General features: G+C 29.7%; 1 protein-coding gene across 2 annotated transcripts in view; it reads right to left on the reverse strand.

Annotated features, from left to right (window-relative positions):
• LOC118187650 (integrin beta-PS-like) overlaps window positions 1-26,541 on the reverse strand; it is a 128,191-nt gene that overhangs the window by 87,376 nt on the left and 14,274 nt on the right. For both annotated transcript variants that reach the window (XM_085815308.1, XM_085815316.1), the window contains exons 5-10: window positions 24,266-24,350; window positions 24,026-24,157; window positions 13,546-13,642; window positions 8,855-8,945; window positions 5,428-5,514; window positions 5,199-5,282 (exon numbers count right to left, since the gene is read on the reverse strand). In XM_085815308.1, the coding sequence (XP_085671434.1) occupies window positions 5,199-5,282; window positions 5,428-5,514; window positions 8,855-8,945; window positions 13,546-13,642; window positions 24,026-24,157; window positions 24,266-24,350 (576 nt within the window). The remainder of the gene's footprint in view (window positions 1-5,198; window positions 5,283-5,427; window positions 5,515-8,854; window positions 8,946-13,545; window positions 13,643-24,025; window positions 24,158-24,265; window positions 24,351-26,541) is intronic.

Genomic DNA, 26,541 nt, shown 5'->3' on the forward strand with positions numbered 1-26,541 from the left:
AATTATGTTTATCAAATTACATGTAAAGATTGTAACCTTATTTACATAGGACAGACTAAAAAACACCTTGATCTTTGCATTAACAACCACAGAGCTAATATTAAAAAATATCAGCTACAAAACTCTACAGCAGAAAACAACAACAACTACATTGCCATTCAGGAACGTTATCAACACCATACTTTTGAAAATAAATAAATTAAAATATTGGACATAGTTCCTGATGCCAAAAAGACTATTCAAAGAGTCAATTTATGTACTACAAAAGAAATCTCTTTACCCCTACGGGCTTAAAACTTATCTCAGTAATAATACAAACTCCCAGCTTAAAGACTCAATACATGGACAATTCAGATTTTTCAGTAGAACCACGATAAGAGGACAGAGGTAAAGGAAAAGACAATAAGATATTTTTCTACTAAACATATAAATAATATAATCAACAAATTCGAAAAATTCTTTCAAGAAAATTTTTTCCTCGGGAAATTAGTTAATTATTTTCACACTTTCAAGAACATTGTACTCTGAAAAATACTAAACTCCAATAAAGAAAATTACACAGGTTACAAAATCATTAGAGATCTGGTAATAGACTTCTGTAAATTTAAGAATAGCCATTTTTTCAGTAAAAAGCTCTTTTGTAAATTACATTTCAAGCACCGCTACTATGATAATCTTCATATCAGCCACATTTTTAAACAATCACAATATCTCTTACATTATCCAAGTTTTAAAGTCACCTCTTATTTCAAATACAATAAACACAAACCACCAAGAAATGCAGGATAAGGACATTTATTTGATTTTGCGATCTTCCAGATTACAAGAACTTCGTGAATACTTCTCACTGACATATAATAACTGGAGATCTAGATAGTGTACAGAATGCTGACTTATTAGAACTAATGAAATATGGGACCAAATTTCAACCTACCTTCTCTCTCAGCAAAATTTCCTGTATTAAGGAATTTAATAAGGATCTAAATTTGTTTATTGTTTTAGCCAGTTACTAATCCAATTTACCCACTTATACCTTTCTGGAATGGAAAGATGCAATAGTTCACGACTTAAAAAGAAAAATTTACAAATGCCCTTCTTTTCTACAGGTTCCCAATAAGCACAGGCTATTAGATGAAATTAAAGAATTACAAGATAAATTTATCATCACAAAGGTTGACAAAGCGAGTGATAACTTTAGTATCATTTGGAAAAAATTCTAGTACAACTTAATTTCAGAACTGCAACGCACTGACACGTTATCACCCTATGAACACCAATAAAAATATTCTTTTAAAAAAATTCAGAACACTACATAAAAAACCTAAAATACATATTAATAACTATTTTAATAGATTTGCTAACTTGTATACTCTACCCAAATTTCACAAACCTCCTATTAAATTCCGTTTCATCGCAAACAGTACCAGAAATTATTTAAAAGAAATAGATTTTCTCTTTGCCAACATTCTTAAGCAAATTCTTGAAGTTTTACATAACTTTAGCTTTCAAGACCACCATTTTAATTGGATTCTTAAAACTAATGCGAATATTGTAGATAGTCTTCAGACACTCAAAATAGAAGATATTAATACATATGATTTTGAAAACTTATACACTTCTCTGCCTCTTGAAGAAATTTACATTAGCCTTCTCGCCCTCCCAGATCTTTTTCAACATATTCTAAACATCATTCCAGAGAAAGATGGAAGCTTTACTTACAAGTCACTATCTTTAACAATTATATAAACTTTAATAATAATATCTACAAGCAAGTTAAAGGAATACCCATGAGCGCGAGTTTTTCAACTGCTTTATGTAATTTATTCCTATTCACACAAGAATACAACTTTCAAATATCACTAAATAATCAACAGAAAAAATATTTTACCAACGTTTACAGATATAAAGATGACATCATTGCCTTTAATAATTTTAATAAAATCGAGATTGCCAAGATCTATTCTTCCTGTCTTAAACTCAACAAGACCAACACTTGTCAAGAAGACATCGTTTACTTAGATCTTAATATCTTAAATTATACGAAAATTAAAATCTACGATAAAAGAAGAGAAGTTAGGTTTCACACTCTTAAACCTACTAATTGGAACTCCAACATTTCTAAAAAAGTTATAATTAACACAATAAATTCTCAATTGATCAGAATTAAAAAGATATGTAATACAAGATATTTTATTAAGGATGAAATAAAGTACTCTACTAAAATTCTACTGGAAAATCAAATTCCAAGACATATAATCACACAAGCATTAAAAAAAGCAGGCATTAACCTTAGTCTTTGAATTACTTGTAAAAAGATATGATATCTTCTACTCAAACCTCTATTAGGAGGTAAAAATGGATTACTAATACAAATGTATTCATGTACATATGTATACTAAAAAAATTTTCACTTATAAATGTACAGTTTCTTTCAGTAAATTAATATGTACATAATTTGTATGTATTTCTTGCTATTACATTAATTTACTGGCCATCTATGCTTTCTGAATTAAAAGATGAGTCATTTTATTTTCAAAAGGCATTTTTATAACTCGAAAAATGTGAAAAATTATAACTTTTTACCAACAACTCATAACTTTTGTGTACGCACATGTTTGAGAACATTCGCCCTTCCACAATGAGAAATCGAAAAATCGCAATGACAGGCGGTACACATTGCAAATTTATTACATTTCCTTGAGGAAATAATGGAAGGTAAGTCAAATGTGTACGATTTTAGAAACGTACACGAGTATTTCACCTTTCTCGCAGACATAACAAAAGATGATAAATTCTAAAACTATTTCCCGAAGGCATGTGTACTCAGACTACTCAGGACAAGATGAACGAAATAACTAAAGAACATCCAAATAACAGCCTTGAGCTTGCTTTATGCTCATTGGCTAATATATGCCAGATGACATGCAGTGGAGCTCGATGCCCATTGGAGAACTGGAGAACGACGTTTCTGGATATGTATGCTCTCACTCACAAAGCAGAAATTCTCATCTGATTCGCAAGGTTTTGTTTTAAATATAATCTAGAGATAATTTAATTGCTTTCAGATGTCTAAAGGACTTCGGCGATTCCGGATTATGGACCATCAGTTTAAATCTGGTAAGATGGCATGCAGAAATTATAAAATTAAAAATATGAAACCGTAATTTATGAAATAAAGAACAATTATGATCTAAAGGGTATCAAAATTTACAAAAAGAAAAAGCTTAATATTTATTTGTTTACTTTATTAAACATTTCTTTCAATGTAAGTTGTTTAAGTTGCTTCATTTCATGTGATAATACTTTCTCTTTAATTCTATTAAACAGACATAATTTCTTGTTCAGTTACAAAGTTCCGCTGTTCAAGTCCTATAATTGCTGTGTCGAGAATTCTGACTAATTTGTCAATCGAAATTTTTTCGTTTCCAATAACCTCTGTATCGCTTTCTTCACTATCGGAAGCGAATTACAATGACGAGGAACTTGATTTAAATCATATCAAAGACGTAGTACATCGAGATGAAATACTGCATTTAGTAAGGAATTATAAGCCAAATAAAATAAAAAAAATCTGCCCTGGAGATAAGGATAGTGCTGATCAACTTCCAATTCATTGCGCACCATGTCGTTTCCCTCCCCCCACAGAGCAGCGTGAAATTGATAAACATATTTCGGAATGATTAGATAATCAAAGGATATGCCTTTATCCATTTTTTGTAGCAATTCCACTTTCTGTTTAATGGACTTTGAAACATACTTTCGCTTTGTAGATCCTTTACATATTAGTAAATATATATTAGAAATTCTATTTGACATAATCGAAAGTTCAAGCTTACTTTTATAAAGCTGCTCTAACAGTCTGCAAAAAATAATATGCCGGATCCAATTCGAAGATTAAGGAACAACGCAATCTGCAACATTAACTGAATTAGATAATTTTTAGCTTAGCTTATACTGTCCGTTATACATTAAACGCGCATGCGTAAACAGAGTATGCGCATGCGCACACGCATATTCGCGGCCGTAAAGGTCTTATGCGCATGCATAAATGCCTATGCGCATGCGTCGCGCAGAAAGTTTGTAGCTTTGAGGTCCGGATTATGGGTGTCCGAATTAACGACTTTTGACTGTATATGAAATAAGAACAACGCAATGAACAACATAAAATATATATATATATATATATATAAAGCAATGCCAGCTAAGATTTCAAATGAGGTTTTATTCTCACATTTCCACACGAATTCACATAAAGAATCAAACAAAATATGACCATTAACTAGACATATATACAATTTTACAAGAAAACTTTTTGGTACGTATTATCTTACAATAGAAAAAAAATCTGTTTTATTTATTATTATTATTCACTGAATTAAATGAGATTAAGGAAAAAAAAATTTTTAAATCTGAAATTTCTAGTTATTAGTTATTCATTTTCAGCCATTTGCTAATTTAATTTATGTATACTACCTCAATGCATATAAATTATAAGAATAATTTGTCTGCCTGGTTTATTAAAATTTTAATGGAATAATACATTGACAAATCTCTTTTTTGGGGGGAGAGGAGGACTTTCCATAACATGGTTCAATATAGCATTCAATTCTTAGAGGATGACTATATTACAATAAAATTTATAAATTATCGTCAGAGTAATTTTTATAAATTTTTAAAAGAAACAACAAATTATGCTTTTTTATTAGAAGAAAAATGACATATATATAATAAGAGTGTGTAACATTTAAAAAATGAAAATAAAATACATCACAGAAGCAAGAAACAATTACTCACCGTTCAAAATGAGTATGGAAGAAAGATAGCTTGTAAGAGAAAGAACATTGACACAGCTAAAGAAACAGACACAGAGACATTTAGCAGAATATTTAGCATAGTCACATGAAACAAGAAAAAAAATATGCAGATATTCAGAGAGCTAAGGTTTCATACAATACACAGATAAAGCAGCTGAGAAACAAAGGTACTCACTACATGCTTTAAATAACGTAATTAAAAAAATAATAATAAATAAATAAATAAACAAAAATTTTGGTTAAATTCTTTTAAATTTACAATTAAAATTATGAAAAGAATAAGCTAGTTCTTCCAAAACTTTGAAATACAATTCAACTATTTCAAAGGGGAAAAAAATATGCAAGGCTTTGTTCTTTATTGATAACTATACTGAACATTCATACCTTTCCATCACCAGCATAATGAAATACACCATCTGTTGCAAACAAAATGATTTTACGAGAGCGATCATTCCATTTGATTTTTTCCTAAAATAAAGATTTCATACATTTTCATGAATAATTTATCTAATGTTAACTGATTAAGACATTTTTAGTAGGCATACATGATTGTTAAAAATCTAATTATTACAAGCAAACAGGATACTTATAATTTTTAAAAAGAACAACTAACCTTACACACAATTACTTGCATTATGGCATCAAATCCACCTTCGGCATTATCCAAATTACCTGACAAATTAGCTCGAGAAACTTCTTGCTATAAATAAATAAAGCAGGAAATTAAAGTATGAAATTAAAATACTTCAAAACATCTAAATAACAAATATGGCCTGATTAGAGCCACCAAATTTATAAATCTAATATAATGTATAATAATAATTAATTACTTCTAATATAATGCAAAATTAGCGAATGACAGAAGGCAAATATCAAGTCCCATACATATATAGCACCCGATTGAAGTTGTAGGCCAAAAAACCAATAGCACTTGTGGAATGAAAAAGAAGTGATTTATATGATTTTAAAAAATGCAAAGTACATTGTACCCCCACTCTGAAATACCATGTGATTTGAGAATATTTCCCATATATCTACAGATAGAGAGTACTGTGAGTGAACCAATGAAATAATTGATGCTCCAGAAATAATTCCAATGCAATAATTAGTTAAAAATTTTTATGTATACGGCTCCACAGTCAACAAGTAGTACCAGTAGTACCAAGTAGTACTTTGCCAATTGACGAAATTCAAATTGTGTTTTTCATGTTTTGAAAGTGCAATTTAGGATATATATTATATTAATATATAGCATTGTTCTAATACAAGTATTTTGACACAAAATTGGATTTTTTTCCAGTAATTGCATGCCAACTTTTTTCCATATTTCGAGATTCTATGACTTAAATTATGCCTAAATATTAAATTTTGTAAAATTTATGGAGAAATTCTAAAATTTATCTTGGCACATTTTTTTTCAGTTCGCACCAAAAATAATTCACTTGGTGAACTTATTAATTTATAGCAAACTATTTTTCTTTCCCTTTTATCATTGTACATGAGTGGGGGAAAAAGTCATCCTTCATACTTTCAAATAATTTTAAAAGTGCATAAACTACATTTGGTGTTATAATTGCTTATAACATATATGCCAAATTTCAAAACATGCCAATATGTATGTAAATTCATGTACATCATAGAAAATTTTGAATAAAAAGTTTTTTGCAGGTGCACCTAGAAATACATCTATTTTAAGATAATGTTAAAAATTGTATAGGTATTACAAAATATTTTTTGAAAAATTTATAAAAAATATTTTAAAATACAAATTTAAAAAATAAATCATTAAAAATGTGCATATTTATATTTGGATTAAGCCTAAATTTCGAATTCTGGAAGAAGGAATCAAGTAAGTTTAATTAAAAAGAGAGATTAATAAATATATATAAAATTCAATTAACACTGAGGACCTAAAATTTTGAGAACTAATTTTTTAAAAACTACTCTTTCTCGATTTTTTAAAAGAATTGGCATGTGTTAAAGTACCTATATTAGAACAATGCTATATAAAAATCTAATACATATCCTAAATCACGCTTTTTACATGGAAAACACAAGTTGAATTTTGTTAATCGGCTGAACAGAACAGGAGATATAGAACTGCCCCCCTTTTTTTACGCAGTGTACCTTTACGTAAAATCTTTGAGATCTCTTGGATAGACATGTTTTGCACAAGAACATCCATCTCAAGCCACCCAACCGGATAATGGTAGCAACGTTGACTGCCAGACTGATGGGCCCGGATTCAAATACTGGAGATGACAAGGATGTTTGTACATGCATAGTGTCTCTGCGGCATGGGGCACTCTAAATATGTGGTGAAGGTCTTCTCGAGAGCTTGGTGGGGGAAGAGGGCTGGGAGACCCTTGGACCAGTCTCCCAGAGGTGCTCTTCATCAAAACTGGGGACAGAACTGAGCAAAGTCATACCATCACCTGAATGGTGCTCATGGCTCTTGCCAACAATAGGTGCCACCTTGCACTCCTTGCCACAATGAATTTCATGAGCTTATGCTGATGTTACTGTTAGACAAGTGAGATAAGTCACAACAGCAACACCATCTCATACTCAATTCCAGTTCTTAAATTCCCTATATGCTGCCTGGCTTTTGATTCTTATCCTATAATAACCTTTTAGAACCTAACTAAATTGCTCCCGCAGTATCTAGCTCTTGCCCCCCCCCTTGTGCTGCTAAAGGAGACTACTTCTGTTTTATTAGGAAGGTATTTTTAATAAAGTGACTCAACCCTATACCTGCAAGCTGCATAAGAGTACAAAAATTGGATTACCGAGTAATGACAAAAAGTTATCATCTTTTGATGAAAAGTTATCATCTTTTGAATTCCGATCTGCAAGTTGCATAACAGTACAGAAATTGGATTGCCAGAGTAATGACAGATAGTTATCTTCTTTGATAAATTCCTACTTGTGCTTTACCAAAAACATGAAGGATTGTGTATCTTGAAACACAAACCACCTCGAAGCATAGATTAGCAGAATACTGGCCATCATTTATTCTTATAAATTTTTATAGATTAAATGAGATTAAAGAAAAATTTCTGAATTAGGTAGTTTTTAGGTAATTATTCAGTTTCAATTATATGATAAATAATTTTAAACTGGTATCCTGTTTTGGGAGATGTTTTCCTGGCACTAGCTGAATCCCTATTACCTAATGATGGCACTCTAAACCATATGGGTATCTGTGCACACTTAGTAATGACAAGCATCTCTATATGTTAACAGTCTCAACCTGGATTTTCATAATAATTAACCAAAGTGTATGAAATTAAAAATTTTACAACCTTTTCACCTTTATGCACTTATGAAAAGTATATAATGTTTTTAGCCCAAATTATACTTTTAACCTCTAACAGTCTTTTTCATTGATCCATTTAGGATTCTGCCTAGATGTGAAGAATAAAAATATTGCACTTGCAATCATCGACAAATTTAATTATTTGGGAGAGACGGCTGATGATAAACTAAATTAAAAGTCTCATATAGAATGAATATCAGATGATTTTTCTTAGCAGCATTACTAGCAGTTTGTAAACTTCTTGTGGGGAATGGTCATATCAATTTGAGATCTGGAAACAGCTTGAATGGATCAATTTTTGAAAGGATTACCTACAGAATTTTTATATTATCTCTAACTACATTTTGAAATACTTATAAATATACATCATAATGAAATACGTATACCAGCAAGTGAACAAGCTTTTAGAAATTTAGAAATTTTACAAAACTAGGCTAATTGAAGTTTGTTACTGGAGCTTGTAAATCAACACCACTCAATGTTACATTACAAATGACAAAGAATACACCCATTAAAGCTATTAAAAAAGAAAGATATGTTTTTATATTAAATATTAATTTGAACTGAAGACTTCTTGAGTTTATTAGACTATAACTAAAAAATAATACAGTAATGTGTTAATTTTTAGCAATAATTAAAATTCATATTTTCTCTACTTTTCAAAATAAATGATAATATAAAGCTATATAAAGAAATAAACTGTAAAATATAACCAACTTACTGTAAAACGAGCCACATCATCATCTAAAGACAAGTGATTCCTGAACCCATATGGTGAATTACAAGATACATCTCTGCATGGATTACGTAACCTAAAAAAAAAAAAAAAAAAAATTTAGTTAGTTAGTTTGTTTATACATCTGCATACAGCATTCACTTCAAAGATCAAATCATTTTTTTATGCTTCATAGTGACCTTGGTGAGAGAAAATGGCATTGGCCTAATTTGGGCTTAAGAAGGTGCCATTTGTTGCCAAATGTTATAAATAAACATGAAAATAAAACTTACTAGCTGACCAATACATAATGCCAATTCACTTTATAAACATAACACAATTTATAATATTTATACACACAGAACTTTAACGGAAATTCACATTAATTTAGTTAATATATTGTATATAATTTATTTAAAATAAACAACAAATATAAGCACACCCAAAATTCAATTTTGACATACACTTTCTGCTTACCACAATTCAGCAACTGCACCTATTAATGCATTACCATGCTTAATGTTAAGTTAATTAAATGTTAAGTTTCAAACTTTACATTTAATGAAAATGCCTGAACATTAATTTCACTAAATACAATTGTAGGTGATGGCAAATGTATCCCTGCCTTTTCTGTTTCACCATTTCACTGAACCCCACAAACATTCTACCTTCTAACTTGTTTTAGCAAGAAAAAATTGAAAATAAGCATATATTAAACTATTTAAAAAAACTGTTATATTTTAAAAGACAGTTTTTTTCTAGATGAAGGAGGATAAACTAGGTGCACACATGCAAATCACAAATCAGTAGATGTTATTTTCTTACAAAGGTAGATACAAGCATATTAAATATTTAACAACAAAGAACTACCATACTTAAAATAGGAAATTTTCACTAGTGGAAGAAATATAAACTACATATGCATGTGGGTAAGCATTTGTTTCTTGCTATTTTGGAAATGTACCAATCTCTTTTTCACACTTAGGCTGCTATAAAAAGGAGACATGCAGATTTTTACTATCAAACTCAATAACAAATAATAATAGACACTTTTCCCATTTACACAATTTATGACAAATAAAATTTTAAAAAATTCGAGCTATCAGATAGTAAAATATGAAGATTTTTAAGAAAGTATTTATTTTTTAGCAGATAAATTTTGTTACTATAGCCATTATTCTGCTAATCAAATCCTTGAAAATGAGAGGTACCTTAAAAGAATATGATCTACCAAAATAAAAGTCCAAATTACGAAATGAAATTGCTTGCTAAGTGCAAAATTCATCAATCTAAAGAAGAAAAGTATTTTTCATACCTCTTATATGAACTGAATCGCACACAACCATATCAAAGCACATTATATATTGCGCTTTGATAAGGTAGTGTTAGTTTTATCTTACTTTACACTGTTCTTTCTGATTATTCACATCCCCAGTTTCAACATCAAATAGAACTGCTGGGTTTTGAAGCACATTTTCTGGTATACATATGACAATCAACCTGCACATGAGAACTATGCACATGTTTAAGTACATGTGGATTTATTTAACTGCCACATTTTGTGTCTTTTTTCAAGTTGCCACATTTTTTATGTGTCTTTTTTTCAGGTTGGGGAAAGTCATAATAAACCATAATGAGACTGTAAAGTACAAATGCTGATGTGAATGATCAGAAAGAAAATGTTTGAATTCTTCGAATATAGTGTTTTGCCTAAGTATACAGAATGTGATTCCACAATACATTTAACATGTTGACTGCCACAGCACTTTTCGGATTCTGGTCCGAGAAGCCAAATCGATTTAATCATATTATATTATTAATAATATTAATTATGATTCGTAACAATAGTCCTTTGAATTATCTTGTAGTCGGCTCATGTTAGACAAAGCTCTTCGCAGAAGCCCACTACAAGTTGATTCGTACAGAGATACTTCGACTTGTCTCCTTGGTACAGCTAAAACAAGCGCTAAGCTAGTAAGTGACTCATAGCGGTGCAAAAGTGGCAAGTCAAGAAACTACATGGCAACTCGTATTGGGAATCCTGAAGAAGAGTGCTAATATGAATTATCTTGTGTTGGGCAGTCAATGTGTTAATTTTGCATATGAATCAAATTGTGAAAAATGCAATTACAATTTTAAAAAGGTACCGGTTTGGTTTCTGTTATGGCGAAGCCTTGAGCGTTATCTGCCTAAGGAGAGGGATGGCCTCGTGGCGAACTTTCTAAACTGGGAAACTGGCTCATATACACGTTACACATAGGAAAAACCATGAAAATTCCCATGCAGCCAGCATGTTTGTGGGACTCGAACCTCAGACTGAACTTCCAGTGTTTATATATATATGTGTGTGTGATAATTTAATGCGTAAGATGAATCCGCATACTTTAACAGTTTGCAGTCATCATGGGCGGGGATGGATATTTTGATGCACTGCAGCTTGAAGTCTATGTAGTTAGATAGATGGAGGCATAAACCACAAACTTCCAGATGCAGACATTTCAGAACATGATTTTATTCCATTATAATTCCCATCAGATCAGTTTATAGACAAGGGATTTATCCAATAATATTTCAATATGATAGTTTTTATGTACACTGATTTTAATAGTAAGACATAGGCATCTTAGACTGAGAAGCGAAGCAGCGCAAAGATGTTAGCACGGTAGAAGCTAGGGAAAGGAATGACGTAATTAATTGCGAGCGGTATTTATACTGAAGCAGATGCAATTGTAGAGACAAGCTATAATTGCTTAATTTTAGTTTCAATTACCTTTTTTAAGCAGTGTTATATAAGATCATGCATGGAAAGATCTTGAATTTAGGAGAACAGAAGAATTTAGTAGGAGAGCATCAAATCTAGAATAGTTAATTTTGAAGTCACCAATTATTTTTAAAGCAGCTATCGTACTTTGTTATATCTTGCAAATCCCCCCTTCAAAAGAAAGGTTGAGAGAGCAGGGTGGAAAAGCATTACTATATTAGAGAAGCAAGAGAAAGTTTATCATATGAGGAAAGACATTAGGAAGCATCAAGGATATAGCTGCAGGTTTTCCTATGCCCTATTATTATTCATGACCTCTCTCGTGTATAGATTATGAAATACTTAAACATATAATTTAGAACTAGTGCAACAATAATATAATCTCGAAAAAAAGCTAAATAATAAATTAACAAAAATATAATTTTTTAAAGTCCTTAAGTTCTTTTGAATATCCAATGTAAATTTTGTAAAGTCTCTTGACGAAAATAGTTCCACAAGCTAAATGTTCAAATGTTTTTATAAAGTAAATGTTCAAATGTTTTTCAAACATTCCTGATGAAAATATTTTCATAGATTTGCCAACTTATCATGTAGAAATATAACACAGAATTTATGATTAATTGAATAAGTTCTAATTGTGGATACACATATTTAATACAGTAGAAAATTCAATATAAAAACATAATATAATGCAATAATAATAACACAATAATACTTTGAATATCAAATAAATCAAAATCACAATAATACTAAATAACACAATAATACTTTGACAATTAGTAGGTATGTCCTCTTCAACAAAATCAGCGTACCATCTTGCTGATGGTTGGGGATGCTTAAGCACAATATAAGAAAAAAACCTCGACTCCTTAGTATAAGGTACCTGGCTTTGGACACTGTACAATTGTCAAAGCTTTTTGTTTCAAAAATCTTTCATATTACATAATGAAAGACAATATTAAACAAAATTAAAACTGAAATTTAACAATATGCAATGCAAATGAAGCATATCATTAACCCTCCAAGCAGCCAAGCCGTATATATAGACAGAGAAATACAAATAATTTTTCAAAAGGAAAATTTATAATCAAAGATTTTTTTTGGAAGGGAAATTGTAATTGAATTTGTCATACCTCCTCCTGACGACGTCATGTCGAAGTTGATTGGATTCCTCTTCTTTCTTGTTCTTTTGTATTTTCTTTTAGCTTTTCTTGCGATAGTTTATTTTAATTTTTACTTTTAAAATGTTCTTTTTCTACATTTATACAATTTTATGAAGTTCATTTGAATTTCAAATTTTGGTCTTTGTGAAAAATTGGTTCTAAAGTTTTTTCTTTATATATTTACACACACACAAACACATATATATACACATATAACACATTAAAAATATGTTTCTTGATACCTTTAAGTACACAAACATGCATCTTGAAAGATGACCATACAGTTAAGAAAGGAATTATATATTGGAAGAAAATAAATCAAAGTACAAAGTGAGAGGGCCATTTTTTAGTTTTTACAAGAACACCATTTACTCATTGCTTTATGAAAACTTTTAAAGTCAAACCCTTGCCTGCTTGAAGGGTTAAAAATAGATACTTTTTAATATTATTAAAATTACAAACAAACATTTTATATTAGATGAAAAGTGCAGAGTAATCTTTATATACTGCTGAGGAATTGCCTTGCTATTAATATATATATATATATATAGAATAAGCATCATAAAAAGTTCAGCATAAAATAAGGCTTACTAAAAATTCTTAGTTTTCATTAAAAAGTAAATATTGTTTATTTTGTGAGATATACAAATGTGCATATAAAATTTCATTTAATCTTCCCAGTTTATAGTTCATACAATTTGACCATAGACATATGATATTTTATTAAGTATGCTAACAGCAAATGATAATGTAACAAGAAAAAATCAGAATACCTATCAGGTACCATATCAACATAAGGCATAACAACTTTATCAATAAAAGAGCCAAATCCAAGTCTGAAATTTTTCGTAACATTATTCATGCTTTCAGCTGGAATAAAAAGCACAAATTATATTCATATATAACATTAAAGCAACAATATTTCAAAACTATATAAAAATGAGACATTTATCAGATTTTTATTTACTAAAACATATCCAACCTATTGCAAACTTGTCTCTGGTGAATGAATGCTTGAATAACATTTTTACAACTTTTAAATCATGTACATTAGACATTTTTTTTTTATTAACCAGTCTACACTTACCTTAAAATCCATAAATTAAAAAAGAAGAATTAAAATACTTATTATAAATTATATGCATAATTAATTAGAAATTTTCATTTTATTACTCAAGCTGAAATATTACAAAATCTAACTCCTAGATAGATATAAGAAATATGCATATCATCACCAAAATTATTTATAATTTGGACACGGATACTTAGTACAACCACCTTAGCACATTCTGGCAATTTTTACCTGAAGAATTATGACTTGTAATAGCAAAAAAATATTTATTGCATACATACATTTTAGTTAGGTATTTATTCTCAAAATCAATCAATGAACCTACTTATATTTGGGTTTCATTTTAGTGGAAATTTCGAGACAATCACCTTTATGAAGAGATTCAAATTATTATTTCCTTAAGTGACTTTGCAGCAAAATACATATTCTGGAGATATTGTAATTTCTATCATTATGCACAAATTGCACAGTAACATTTTTCAAAACTGAATTTAAGACAAAAAATATTACAATTTCCCTACAAAACCATTTGAAATTAAATACAGCAAAAAAAGTGTAAAAAAAATGGCTACCTTCTTGTTAAAAATGAAGAATAGTTATGATATGGCACAACCTGAAAATGTGGTGATTGCGCTAAGATGCGAGAACCACAATTTAAATAAAAATATAAAGTATACAGCTTTTGCAAATATCAACTTAATTCATCAATTTGTTATGCACCACATCAAATTTTGAAAACATTCTTAAAGTACCAGCAAATGAAGTCGCTACTGTGAATACTGCTTTAACAAATTCACAAGTCTTTTACCAGTGCATTCTTTTGATATAGACATGGACTTCCATTAATCTCATGTAATCACTCACTGTAACATTTTTGCATAAGCCAATAAACATTGTGATACAGTAAATAAATTGTTGTATGCATGTTTTTCTTGCAAATTCTACAGCTTTCCCTTTTGCAATATAAAATACACTGTTTTTTTAAAACAAAAAATTCAATTACAATCAGCAGTTTTAAAAAAATTACTGATTAAAAACATTTAAACAAATAATTTTAATCACCTGACTAAATGTGACTAAAATCACAGACATCATGTTGTGCCTATGAATTTCACACACTTAAAAGCAACACATGTTAGCAGTTTGAGGCCTATCAGTAAAACTGCATTCAATTTTGAATGAAATATACTACAGTCTTAAAAATGACAATTTATTTTAAAGTTTTGAAAAATATATTTATTACCTTAAAAGTATTAACAACTTACAACTTAAAATTCTACAACACCCAAATATACTAATTTATTAGTGCAGTGAATTTTATGTATCAAATAAATTTCAGAAAATTATCAAAATTTTAGTAAAAAATTTCTTTTAATAATTATTGACTAGATTAATTTCATACAAATATCAATTATAATAGCTTTATTTCATGACTACAAATCTCAAATAAACATTTAAGATCAAGGGAACAAAATAAAATAGCATAAGTATTTCTTGGGTTTATATTTCAACAGACATATCTAATCAAGACATGAATGATGGATGATGATGTAAAATGATATATGACAAAGCTGGTGGTATCTGTTATGATAGATTATTTCATTGATCTTTTCTCAGTGCAGATCATTGAAATAATCTACCACAGCTTTAGTTTAAAAACAGACTTTAAAAATAATTGTGCTTGGATATATAAAATACAAATATTTAATTTTTACAAGACTATAAATTAAAGTTGATTTAAGTAATACATAATATGATCACTAATAAATCATTTAAGTGGAAATATAAAAATGTAATTTCAATGTATTAACTTATTAATATGATATACAGTCAAAAGTCGTTAATCCGGACTCGTCGGGACTTCGGCGATTCCGGATTATCGATCATCAGTTTAAATCTCGTAAGATGGCATGCAGAAATTATAAAATTAAAAATATGAAACCGTAATTTATGAAATAAAGAACAATTATGATCTAAAGGGTATCAAAATTTGCAAAAAGAAAAAGCTTAATATTTATTTGTTTACTTTATTAAACATTTCTTTAAATGTAAGTTGTTTAAGTTTTGCTTCGTTTCATGTGATAATACTTTCTCTTTAATTCTATTAAACAGACATAATTTCTTGTTCAGTTACAAAGTTCCGCCGTTCAAGTCCTATAATTGCTGTGTCGAGAATACTGACTAATTTGTCAATCGAAATGTTTTCGTTTTCAATAACCTCTGTCACTTTCTTCGCTATCGGAAGCAAATTATAATGACGAGGAATTTGATTTAAATCATATCAAAGACCGAGTACATCGAGATGAAATACTACATTTAGTAAGGAATTATAAGCCAAATAAAATAAAAACATCTGCCCTGAAGATAAGGATAGTGCTGACAGATCAACTTCCAATTCATTACGCGCCCCCCGCAGCGTTCCCCCCGCCGAGCAGCGTGAAATTGATACACAGATTTCGGATTTCAAAACATACTTTCGCTTTAGATCCTTTACATATTAACAAATATGTATCGGAAATTCTATTTGATATAATCGAAAGTTTAAGCTTACTTTTATAAAATTGCTCTTACAGTCTGCAAAAAATAATAAGCCGGATCCAATTCGAAAATTAAGGAACAACGCAATCATCAACATTAACTGAAATAGATAATTAGATAATTTTAGCTTATACATCCATTATACATAAAACGCGCACGCGAAAACGTATTCTGCACTTGCGCACACTAATAGGCACAGTCGTAAAAGGTCTTATGCGCACGCGTAAACGCCTATGCGCATGTGTCAAAGCGGCGCATGCGCAGAAAGTTTTTAGTTTTGAGGTCCGGATTATAGATCATTCCGAATTATGGGTGTCCGAATTAACGACTTTTGACTGTAGTAAAAAAATTACATATAAAAAGTTGGAAATATTTCAAAATAAATAAAAGTAACTTGATCAAGCTTAATCAATTAAGCTCAGAAGGGAAAAGTAAAGGAACATGATAAATTTAAAAATTCAGCAGCTAAAGAAATGTAAAAATTTTTAGAAAGAATATTTCTTGAGCTATAAACTACCTTTTTTTCCTCAAATACAATTAATTCAGTAATTCTGACTGCACTAAAATCACAATGTTTATACTTCCAAAATGTAAATGAAAGGAATTTAATTAGTTTACCATCCTTCCCAGATACAGTATCACAATAAGAGCAAAATAGAAATTTATAACTAATACTGCAATTTAAATTATAAAAAATAATTTTGATAATAATTTCAAAAATAGTTTTAATAAAAAGAAATGTCGCATTCTTAATTTCAACAAGTTTAAATTTTAAGTTTACTATATTAAAAAAAAAAAAAAAAAATTCCTGAGATAATAAGAGAACAGCTTAATGAGTTATTCAAAACTATACAGTATTTATAAAATGGAACTGCTTAATAAAACAAAAAAATCTGATGTGGACACCCCATGATTTTCTGGCACGGCCTATTAAATTATACACATTTTTTGTTGTGCTTCATTCAAACTTATTTCCTCGAATTATTCTAACTTAATTAACCAAACCTTCATGAAAAGTTGAAAATATCAAAAGTTGCATTCACTCAATCAGTTGCCGTCATTTTTACTTTAAGTCATCTTGTCAAAAGTTGCAGTCATTTTGAAATTAAATATCCAAATCAATTTATTTATGTAGTATAAAAGTCAAACTTCTTATAATTTTATTTTTTCATAACGAGTATAAAACTTTACCAAATATAAGTACAGGAGCTAGGAGACAACATTAAAAGTTAACTTTGGTACTTGTCCAAAATTAATTTTTTTTTAAATCTTAATAGGAAAACATGAATATTTTCATCATTTAAAACATTTCTGTAATTGGAATTATATTACTATGACCAAGCATTGCAAAAATAAATGCCATGTAACGATTTTAAAGTCAGGTAAGGGGTGTGGGTATTACTCTTGGTACTGCCAACAGCAATAAAAAAGGGAGGTGCACAACTCAATGTTATATACTTCCCATATACACAATTTTCATATTCTACAACTAATAATTTTTCAGTTATGCAAGATACATACATACGCATGTACAGATGTCACAAAAAATCCATTGTGGGTTCATTTTAAATCCATTTTTGAAAAGAGACCTTTACGTTCCGTATGTGCAGACATCACACAAAAAATTAGTCAAAATGGATATTTACATTGAAATATGATACCTGAAATTTTTTGCAACTACAATACTTTCTTTACTTCGTACAAGAACTAAAAAGGTATCTGCATATTAGCCTCTATTCGAAACTATACTTAGTGACAAGAAAATGACATGTTTACCAAGGACCTTTCTCTGTATAAGTAATGGCAGTTTTTTTAATAAATACTCCAATGCTACTTCCTAATTATTACAACCCCCTAAGATTATCACCAGACTTATATTTACTTCTCATACATGCTTTATAGTTGCCATATTTTCATAACTGCTTTTAATATGGCATCAGAAACCTTTTCTCATCCCAAGAACTTTTCACAAATGAACTGTGCAAGGTTCACGATGATTGTGAACCATGCCACTTGATTTTTATTGCAAAGTACAGTAGTTTTTAAACATTTTGTAAGTAGTTGTTGTTAGACAAACAAAACTATAGGTTCACAGTAAAATGTCTCAAATGAACTTTCTCTAATTTTTCTGCTTTATACGCTTACCAACAGTCAGAATAAATCATCGATTTCTCTTGTACATCGTTGCTGATTTTTGCCATGATTGTAAAAGCCTCTCTATTTGAAACCAAGTGAGAAAGAATCAACCATTTCCCTGGCAAAACCCATCAAATACCCAGTACTGTGGTAGAATGTTACTGACTTATGTCAGTAAGATTCTTCCACAGTACTTAAATTCATTAAACTAAGAGACAACATTAAGATATAACAACATCCCCATAAGAACAGATTTTTATTTACATCCACAATTTTTTCAGGGCCACCTATTCATTTACCCAATTCTCGAATTAGATTGTTCTGTACTTAATTAAGTCTTACAACACATTTAGTTACACAATCGACAGTAATTGACTGATTAATTATTTGAACAGCCAGTTTGCTCATTTAATTATTTAATACAAACTAAAAGTTTTAATTTTGTTACTTCGTTTCTTTAAATTTAATATCAGTAATCTATTTTAACTGTTTTAAAGTGAATATGCAATTCATAAACCTGGTTACAACCATCAAAGTTTTTATTTGAAAAAGGCAGACAACTTAAGTAATTTTTTAATATTATTCAAAATTAAAAATACAAATAACTAATTTTTCAAGTTTAAGAACAGTATGCATAGAAATTTTTCTAGTAAAACTTGAGATTTTTTAATCTAATTATGTGAAGAATTATTTAATAACATAACTAATTTTTTGGAAGGGGAAATTATTTGAAAGTCACTTTTCAACAGAATTTTAAGCATTTGTTTACCAAGATATCACCCAACACTTCTGTTAGAGAGAAAGTGGCAGGAAAAGCAATTGCTTATGCTTGGCATTAAAATTGAAGGGGCTGAATTTTTGGAAGGAAAAAATAGATTTGTTTGGTTAAGTTTCTTAGGTTTGAACATTTTTTGTTACATTGGAAGGAATGTGGTGAATTACCACTATAATATATTGGCGAACACTTAAGAAAGCAGGCCTAACTTATTTTTTACACATAAATTCACTTATGTCCTCAGTAAAATGCCTTTGAAAGTGCTTTCTAAGAAGACTCTCTCTCTCTCTCTACGCATATTTTGTTCATATCTAAAAAGGATAAGCTCCCTGTGAACCAGCTTCAGTGTTGCTTGGATGGCCTGATGAAACATCTGGTAAAAACTTTATGAAACAAGAAATGATAAATTGTTTTCCCTGAGGTTTTTACTGAATCATTATCATCTCCTGCTCCTTTGAAACCCAGCTACGTGGGTTGGCTGATAGCAGCCATGCCCTAGGCCTAAGAGTCCTCAACAACAGGCCCAAAAAATTTGCTGCTCTCTTCAGAATGGATTTTTCCTATACAGAAAGGTACACAGCTATCTTACAACAGTTAGCCAGTGCTAACAGCCTTCTTTCCAAGAGGAGATCAAATCATCTATTCAATATCATTTATGCCAACTAAGTGGCAGTTATGTTTCATAATTTTATTTGCAGTTATTTTAATCAGTCAATTATTTTTTTTCCCTTCTTTGCATGAATAGAGCAATAGGCTTCCTAGTATTCAATAAGGTAACTAGCTATTATTATTTTACATAACATGAATTTCATCCCAGGACTTGAAGAGAAGGGCTAGCTCATAGAGCTTTTCCCCTTGAAACAGGCAGTGGGGAGTGATGACGTAGCCATAATGACACTGAGCACGGAGATGCAACTGACAACACAGAAATTAGTGTTTTAAATCTGAAGAACCAGTGTTTAAAATGAGCTGCGTGTGAAAAATAGCTATAATTTAGAAAAGACAATGTTGATGCAGTATGCATTTTACACTGAACATTAAAAAATTTAATAGCATTTACTCAATTTTAAAATAACAGATAAAATGCACTACTCTTAGCATAAAGTTCCATTTTTTATTTTTATTATTATTATTATTATTATTATTATTATTATTTTTTAATTTGCAGGGTTTTTTTTTTTTTTTTTCCTTTAAATGCCTGTTTATTTCTAATCATTTCTTTATCTGTATGTTAACTAAAAGAACTGTACTACTGCTTCTAAGATAACTATAATAACAGCTATTTAAAATTAATCAAAAAACAACCTTAAATTGGTTGGCATAGTTTTCAAAATTTTTGCTAATCAAACTTTGAGTTTCAGCCTAATTGTAAATTTTACATTGGCATATTTTTCTCCCGATTCAATATAATAACATATATTTTTTTAATAATTTTGTAACTTAGGTTTACATCAATATTACATTTAAATAAATGCATTAAGATTGTTATCTTAATTTAGACAAAACAACTTTACTCACAGTACCTAAAAAAAATTATTTCATTTTTCAAAAGTGGGGATTAAGGAGGCAGGTTTCCTTATGCCAATTACTTTAATGTTATACTATTATATTTTATCTAGAATGCTAAGCTAGCACAAAATCGAATCAATAATAAAACAGAATACAATAAAAATAACTTTAACAATAACTTAACAAAATTAGTTCCCATTTTAAATATGCTTTACGCCATTAACTTCTAAAATGTCATCTAGAAATATTTCAAATCAAAACATATTATATATGCTTACTTGTACAGTCACAATGCAACTACAAGTTGTTGAAATATTATTTATTGGCTACCACATTCGAAACAATCTACTTTTTTTGCCTTTTGGGTTGCTTTTTTTTGGGGAAAAAACATATGAATTTAAGAAACGTATTCTACAGAGCTCTTATGACAATGCAACGTGATATATCTTCACTAGTCCACCTGATTTTTTCCTTCTTTTCTAGCAATGTGTTAATCTGTGTCTTTGTAAAAATATGCTTTAAACGTTTTAGCAAATTCTCCGATCTGTGCTGTTTTTTCCTAAATTTGATTGTTTGGGATTTTAATTTCTGAATTTCCGATACAAATTTCTTTCTAGATGTCATCCACCTTCTTTGTCGCTGAGCAAACATGCTAAAATTTTTCTTTTCTCTATTTTTCAATATTTTATTACAATTTTCTAAAGATATTATTTTGTTCTTCAAATTATCAATACATTCTTGTTTATCTTTACACTTAGGTTATTCAGGGATATTGTCCCTTTTTATTTAAAAATCATTCACATTTGATTTATTATTGTCAGCTTCAATTTTGGTCTCGGCCTCAAAATAAATTTTCTTTGGGCTTAATTCATGTAATCTTTCAAAAGCACTCTGCATTAGTTTTCTTTTCAAATGTCACAGATTTCTTGGTGTTATTTCATTTACTGCACACGATAAATTTACTTTCGGCACAGTATTGCATTTCAACAGTTTCTTTTTCGGCAATCCAAGTAAATGATTTCTCATGTCATCTTCATAATCATTGCACAGAAAATTTTCACCGCAAATTCGTGCATTTTTCACATTACTAGAATCCTGTCTTCGACATTTATGTATCCATTCTTTCGACAAAAGCAAATTGTCCTTTAGGAAAGCATGAAATACAATATATCTTCCTTTTGTATTTCTATAAGTGTTACGGCACGTTGCTACAGCACAAGAAGCCATATTACATAAAGGATACTTTAAATATAGAATTTAAAAGGAAAACTGACTAAAACTATATATATATATATATATATATATATATATATATATATACACGAATTATTAAATATTTGCATTATTAGAAAACAAATATGTATGATTAAAATTAATTTGGGATATGCGACCTCCAGAAAATCGTCTCGCTACTGAATGAAACTACAGTTTTAAACGTGCGAAATCAGAGCAGGTGCAATACACACACGTCAGATTACTTCCAGTTAACCCCTCCATGAGGCTAATGTCTGCGAGGAGTCGAACAAAAGAATGACCTAGCCTTTCTATTTATCCCTGATTTCATCCATGAAATACATCATTGCATCCTAAACATCAAGAGCTTGTGTTATCTAAGATTAGAAATAGTTGACTTAAGAGGCTGTAAACAGACTACATTGTTATGAAAAATATACATGCTCATCTAGAAAATCATATTTACTGCAATAAATGCCTTAGATTTATATTAAACATATTCCAATAATATATAACAGTTGGCAGCAAGTTGCCCTTTATTCATTAAGTATATAATTGTGAAAGCAGTAATTTTGCAAGCATTGGTAATGCAATGTTATTATTCTTATTTGGTTTAAAAATCTCTTTGGGGAGGCCTTAAAATACTTTATAACATGCCTTAGAAGAAAAATATATAAAAAGTGATAAAAAAATCTCATGACCACATAAGGCAGGCATGCCATTCAGAGGATACTGAATTCTTACTACTAGCTTTAATGATCACAGCACATTAAGGAGTTTTTTTTAAATCATTTGTTTAATTTGATATGCCATATAACAAGTGGAGTGTGTGGAACCACAATATGTTGAAAATACACTTCCCTCATAAAACTGCTCCAGTCAATAGTTGTATTTTCATAAAAGCTAAGCTGCTTCATTTAATATAGTTCAGTTTCTCTGTCCAACAGTAAAGAAATCAATGCTATTACAAACAATATTTTGAAACCATTGTACCAGTTACCAAAACGCATGCTTTTCCTTCATTCAGAATTTTTTAGATTGCACCTATAAATGCTTTCATTGATAAGTAGTTTTATTTAATGGTCATTTTTGTATTTTGAATGGAAAGTAAAATGTACCTTTCTTGGAAAAAGATATATCATTTGCCATCACTTCTCCTTAAATAAAATATTTTAAATATTTTCTTAATAAAAGAAAAATATGTCAACACATTAAATATTCAGAATTCTTTTCATCAAGACAGAAATAATAAGCAGAATTCTTTTCATCAAGACAGAAATAATAAGCAATCACAAAATGTGTTCACATTTGTATGTAAAACATACGATGACACATTATTTACTTAGATCTTTCTTATCACGAGTAAACTATAACTGATAGGGGTTAGAATTACTGTCATTTGATGATAGTTTATATTGGCGATTTATGGTTATTATCTTGGTCACGATTATTATCTTAGTCACTGTTTACAAAATAGGAGCCATAATAATTAGGAAGTACCATTTTAATCTATAATAGTCTTAATCTGCCATATGCAGTTCTTGGCAAATTTGACAAATGTTAATTCAAGATAATTTATATAGTCACTATAAATGTCCTCAAACTTTCTCTGAATTGTTTTCGACACAATTTTGCCGGCATTTTCAATAAATGTTTCCTTCGGTCATGTATAGGAATTTGAACATTCTCAATTTCATCAGCAATATTCCATGATTTGGTGAAAAGAACATAGCTTTAACTTTATTATTTTGTAAATGAGTATTATTTCAACAAATTTTATATTTCTGTTATTTAAAAAAATAAATGAGGAACACTTCAAAGTTAACAAACCAAGATGGTCAAAAGTACAGCAGAAAAAGGAAGGCAAACATTTAATAAAAGGCTATTGTCATACCTTAGTTCTCACATTAACTGCTAATGAACTGAAAAACTCAATAGCAATCAATAGAGTCCTAAAATAAGTGTTACACTGAGAACACTAAAAGCCTACCTATTGTGTCAGCAAGCTCTGCCAGTGTTTCTTTATGCTTTTTCATAGTAAAAGTTAAATCCATTAAATAATATAAATCAACAGGATAGTCTTCTGCCTGCCTAAAAGTCAATGTGAATGCAGCTGGATCACCTAAAAAAGAAATAAAAAATAATTATGAATATAATTTTAGAAGATCATTATGCATTTTGTCTTAAATTTAACTATTTTGAAAGCATCATGAAATAATATAAAATATACCTGGTCTTAAAGAAAGTTTGAACTTCTGTGGTTTAAGCTGAATGGCAGAGCCAGCAACAGCTCCAGCATCACTCAAATCCTCATTCTAGAAAAGTAAAACTTTTGAGTGTTATTTAAAGTATAATTAAATAAACAATATATATATATATGGAAAATTTTTTTAAAAAGAAAAAAAATCAAAAATTTGTTTAATAAATCATGAAAGCAAATCTGGAATGCAGCACTCACAAGATTATGAAGTGATCTATCACATTCATGATGAGATAGATTACCACATATTAGCAATGGTGATCTATTATACCTTGTTTTTAATGAATGCTTCAACTAGACTTCAATAAAATTTATTTCTCCTATGTTCTGTTTTGAAATGTTTAGCAGTTTTTTTTTTAAATTTCCAATCAAAAGTTTTAAATGAATAAAAAAGGATGAGAATTTTAAGATTTGAGTTCATAAATCTTCTTCATGATTTGAAGAAATTTTTACTTCTTATTTATGTGTCTTCTTGCTACATATAAATTTTCAATAATCTCTATTAAATATACAACAAAATAACATTATTTTCATTTATGCATCAGAGTTAAAAAAGAACTACTCAGTTATAAGTTTAAAAAAAAAAAAAATTATTTTGTACTTTTGCAGATGCTTTTTGAAACTAAGTATGACCTCTTTAAACAAATCTAAGACTAGTTTTGATTTCTGCATATTCCCACTTATTTTTTCCCATTTTCTAACAGTATTCTCTTTTAAAATATGCATGAGTATTCTTATTCAGAAATATAATTTATATTCTAGTCTTAACTTTCAATTAATTCACTTCCGATATGCTCGTGATCTGCTTACGATTTCAACTGAACTGGTCCTGCATTTACTTAGAATCATGAAAATATTAAAGTCCCTAGTTGCACATTTTCATTTACTTATTTCATACCATAAGCATACTTTTCAATGATTTTTCAAAATTTCATAAATGTACAAGCAAATGAAATGATTTTCATTCAAATCAGAAGATTTAAAAAAAACCTAACAAATGTCTTATTAACCTAAGAGATGTCTTATCATTTTCATTCAAAACAGAAGACTTAAAAAATCCTAACAAATGTCTTATTAACCTAAGAGATGTCTTATTACACCTCCCTCCCCAACGGCGGACACTTGGAAAGAATGGCATTGGCCACTACTAAGGCTGGAAGTGGTGGCCATTTTATTGTGGAGGCACATAATAGGCAGCCACCATTACCTCCTATGAAGAGACAAACAATTTTACATCCATGTCTTCTCTGGGATTTGAACCCAGGCCCTTCAGTATTGCAGTCTGGCTTCCCTAACCAAAGAAATCTTTAGCATGACATTTTAAAACTTTTACAATAGTAAAATGAGTTCTGAAATATAAAAATGCTATTATGGCAGATTTTTTGGTTGAATTTTGAGAGGAAAAAAAAAAGGTAGTCTTCTGTTATCAGTATTCAGAAATGCATGTATGTATGCATGTGGGTATTTATGCATTGCATATATGTGTTTGTACACACACATACATACATACACATATATGTGTGTGTGTGTACATGTACACATGCATACATGAACACATACATACCTGTATATACACACACATTTCTAAATCCATTTCCAATAACAGTACAAAAAAGTACAGAAATGCATTATAGTGGTTCTTTGCATGTCAGGGGGGAAAAAATTATACATATATATTATATGTATATTTTTTTAATGCCCCAGGATCTTTATTTAATAGCCATTAGCCTTGTGCCACTACAAGGGCAGGAAGTGGTAGCCATTTCATTATGGAAGCATCTAACAGGTGGCCACCATGCTTCCTTGGACAGTTACAACCATGCCTTCAACGGGATTCGAACCCAGACCCATCACTATGACAGTCAGGGCATAACCTTCGAGAGGGAGAAGGCCATGACACTCGTCGAACAAGTCAGAGATGAGTCATGATTTCCGTCCATCATTTTTCCACCATTAGTTTTGTAACTACCACGAGGCGTGTGTACGTTTTTGTAAAGCTCTAAATTTGTTAATATAGTTTGTTTAGTGCTGACTTTTTTTAATATTGTAACAATGCCTGACCATTATTGACTGTGATTTAGAGTTATTGTGTACCTAAGTGCAATTCTAATTACACTGGAACTGAAAATTACGTGTGTACATATTTCCAATGGATGAAGCAAAAAAGCAGCTTTGGTGCAGTAAGATTTCTCGCGCGAATTTCATACCATCTAAACGAAGTTTGTGAAAAGCATTTTCCCAAAGAT

The sequence above is a fragment of the Stegodyphus dumicola genome, chromosome 1 (genome assembly GCF_044657685.1).
Source record: "Stegodyphus dumicola isolate Sdum_Otavi_A_Nest chromosome 1, ASM4465768v1".
NCBI classification, from domain to species: Eukaryota; Metazoa; Arthropoda; class Arachnida; order Araneae; family Eresidae; genus Stegodyphus; species Stegodyphus dumicola.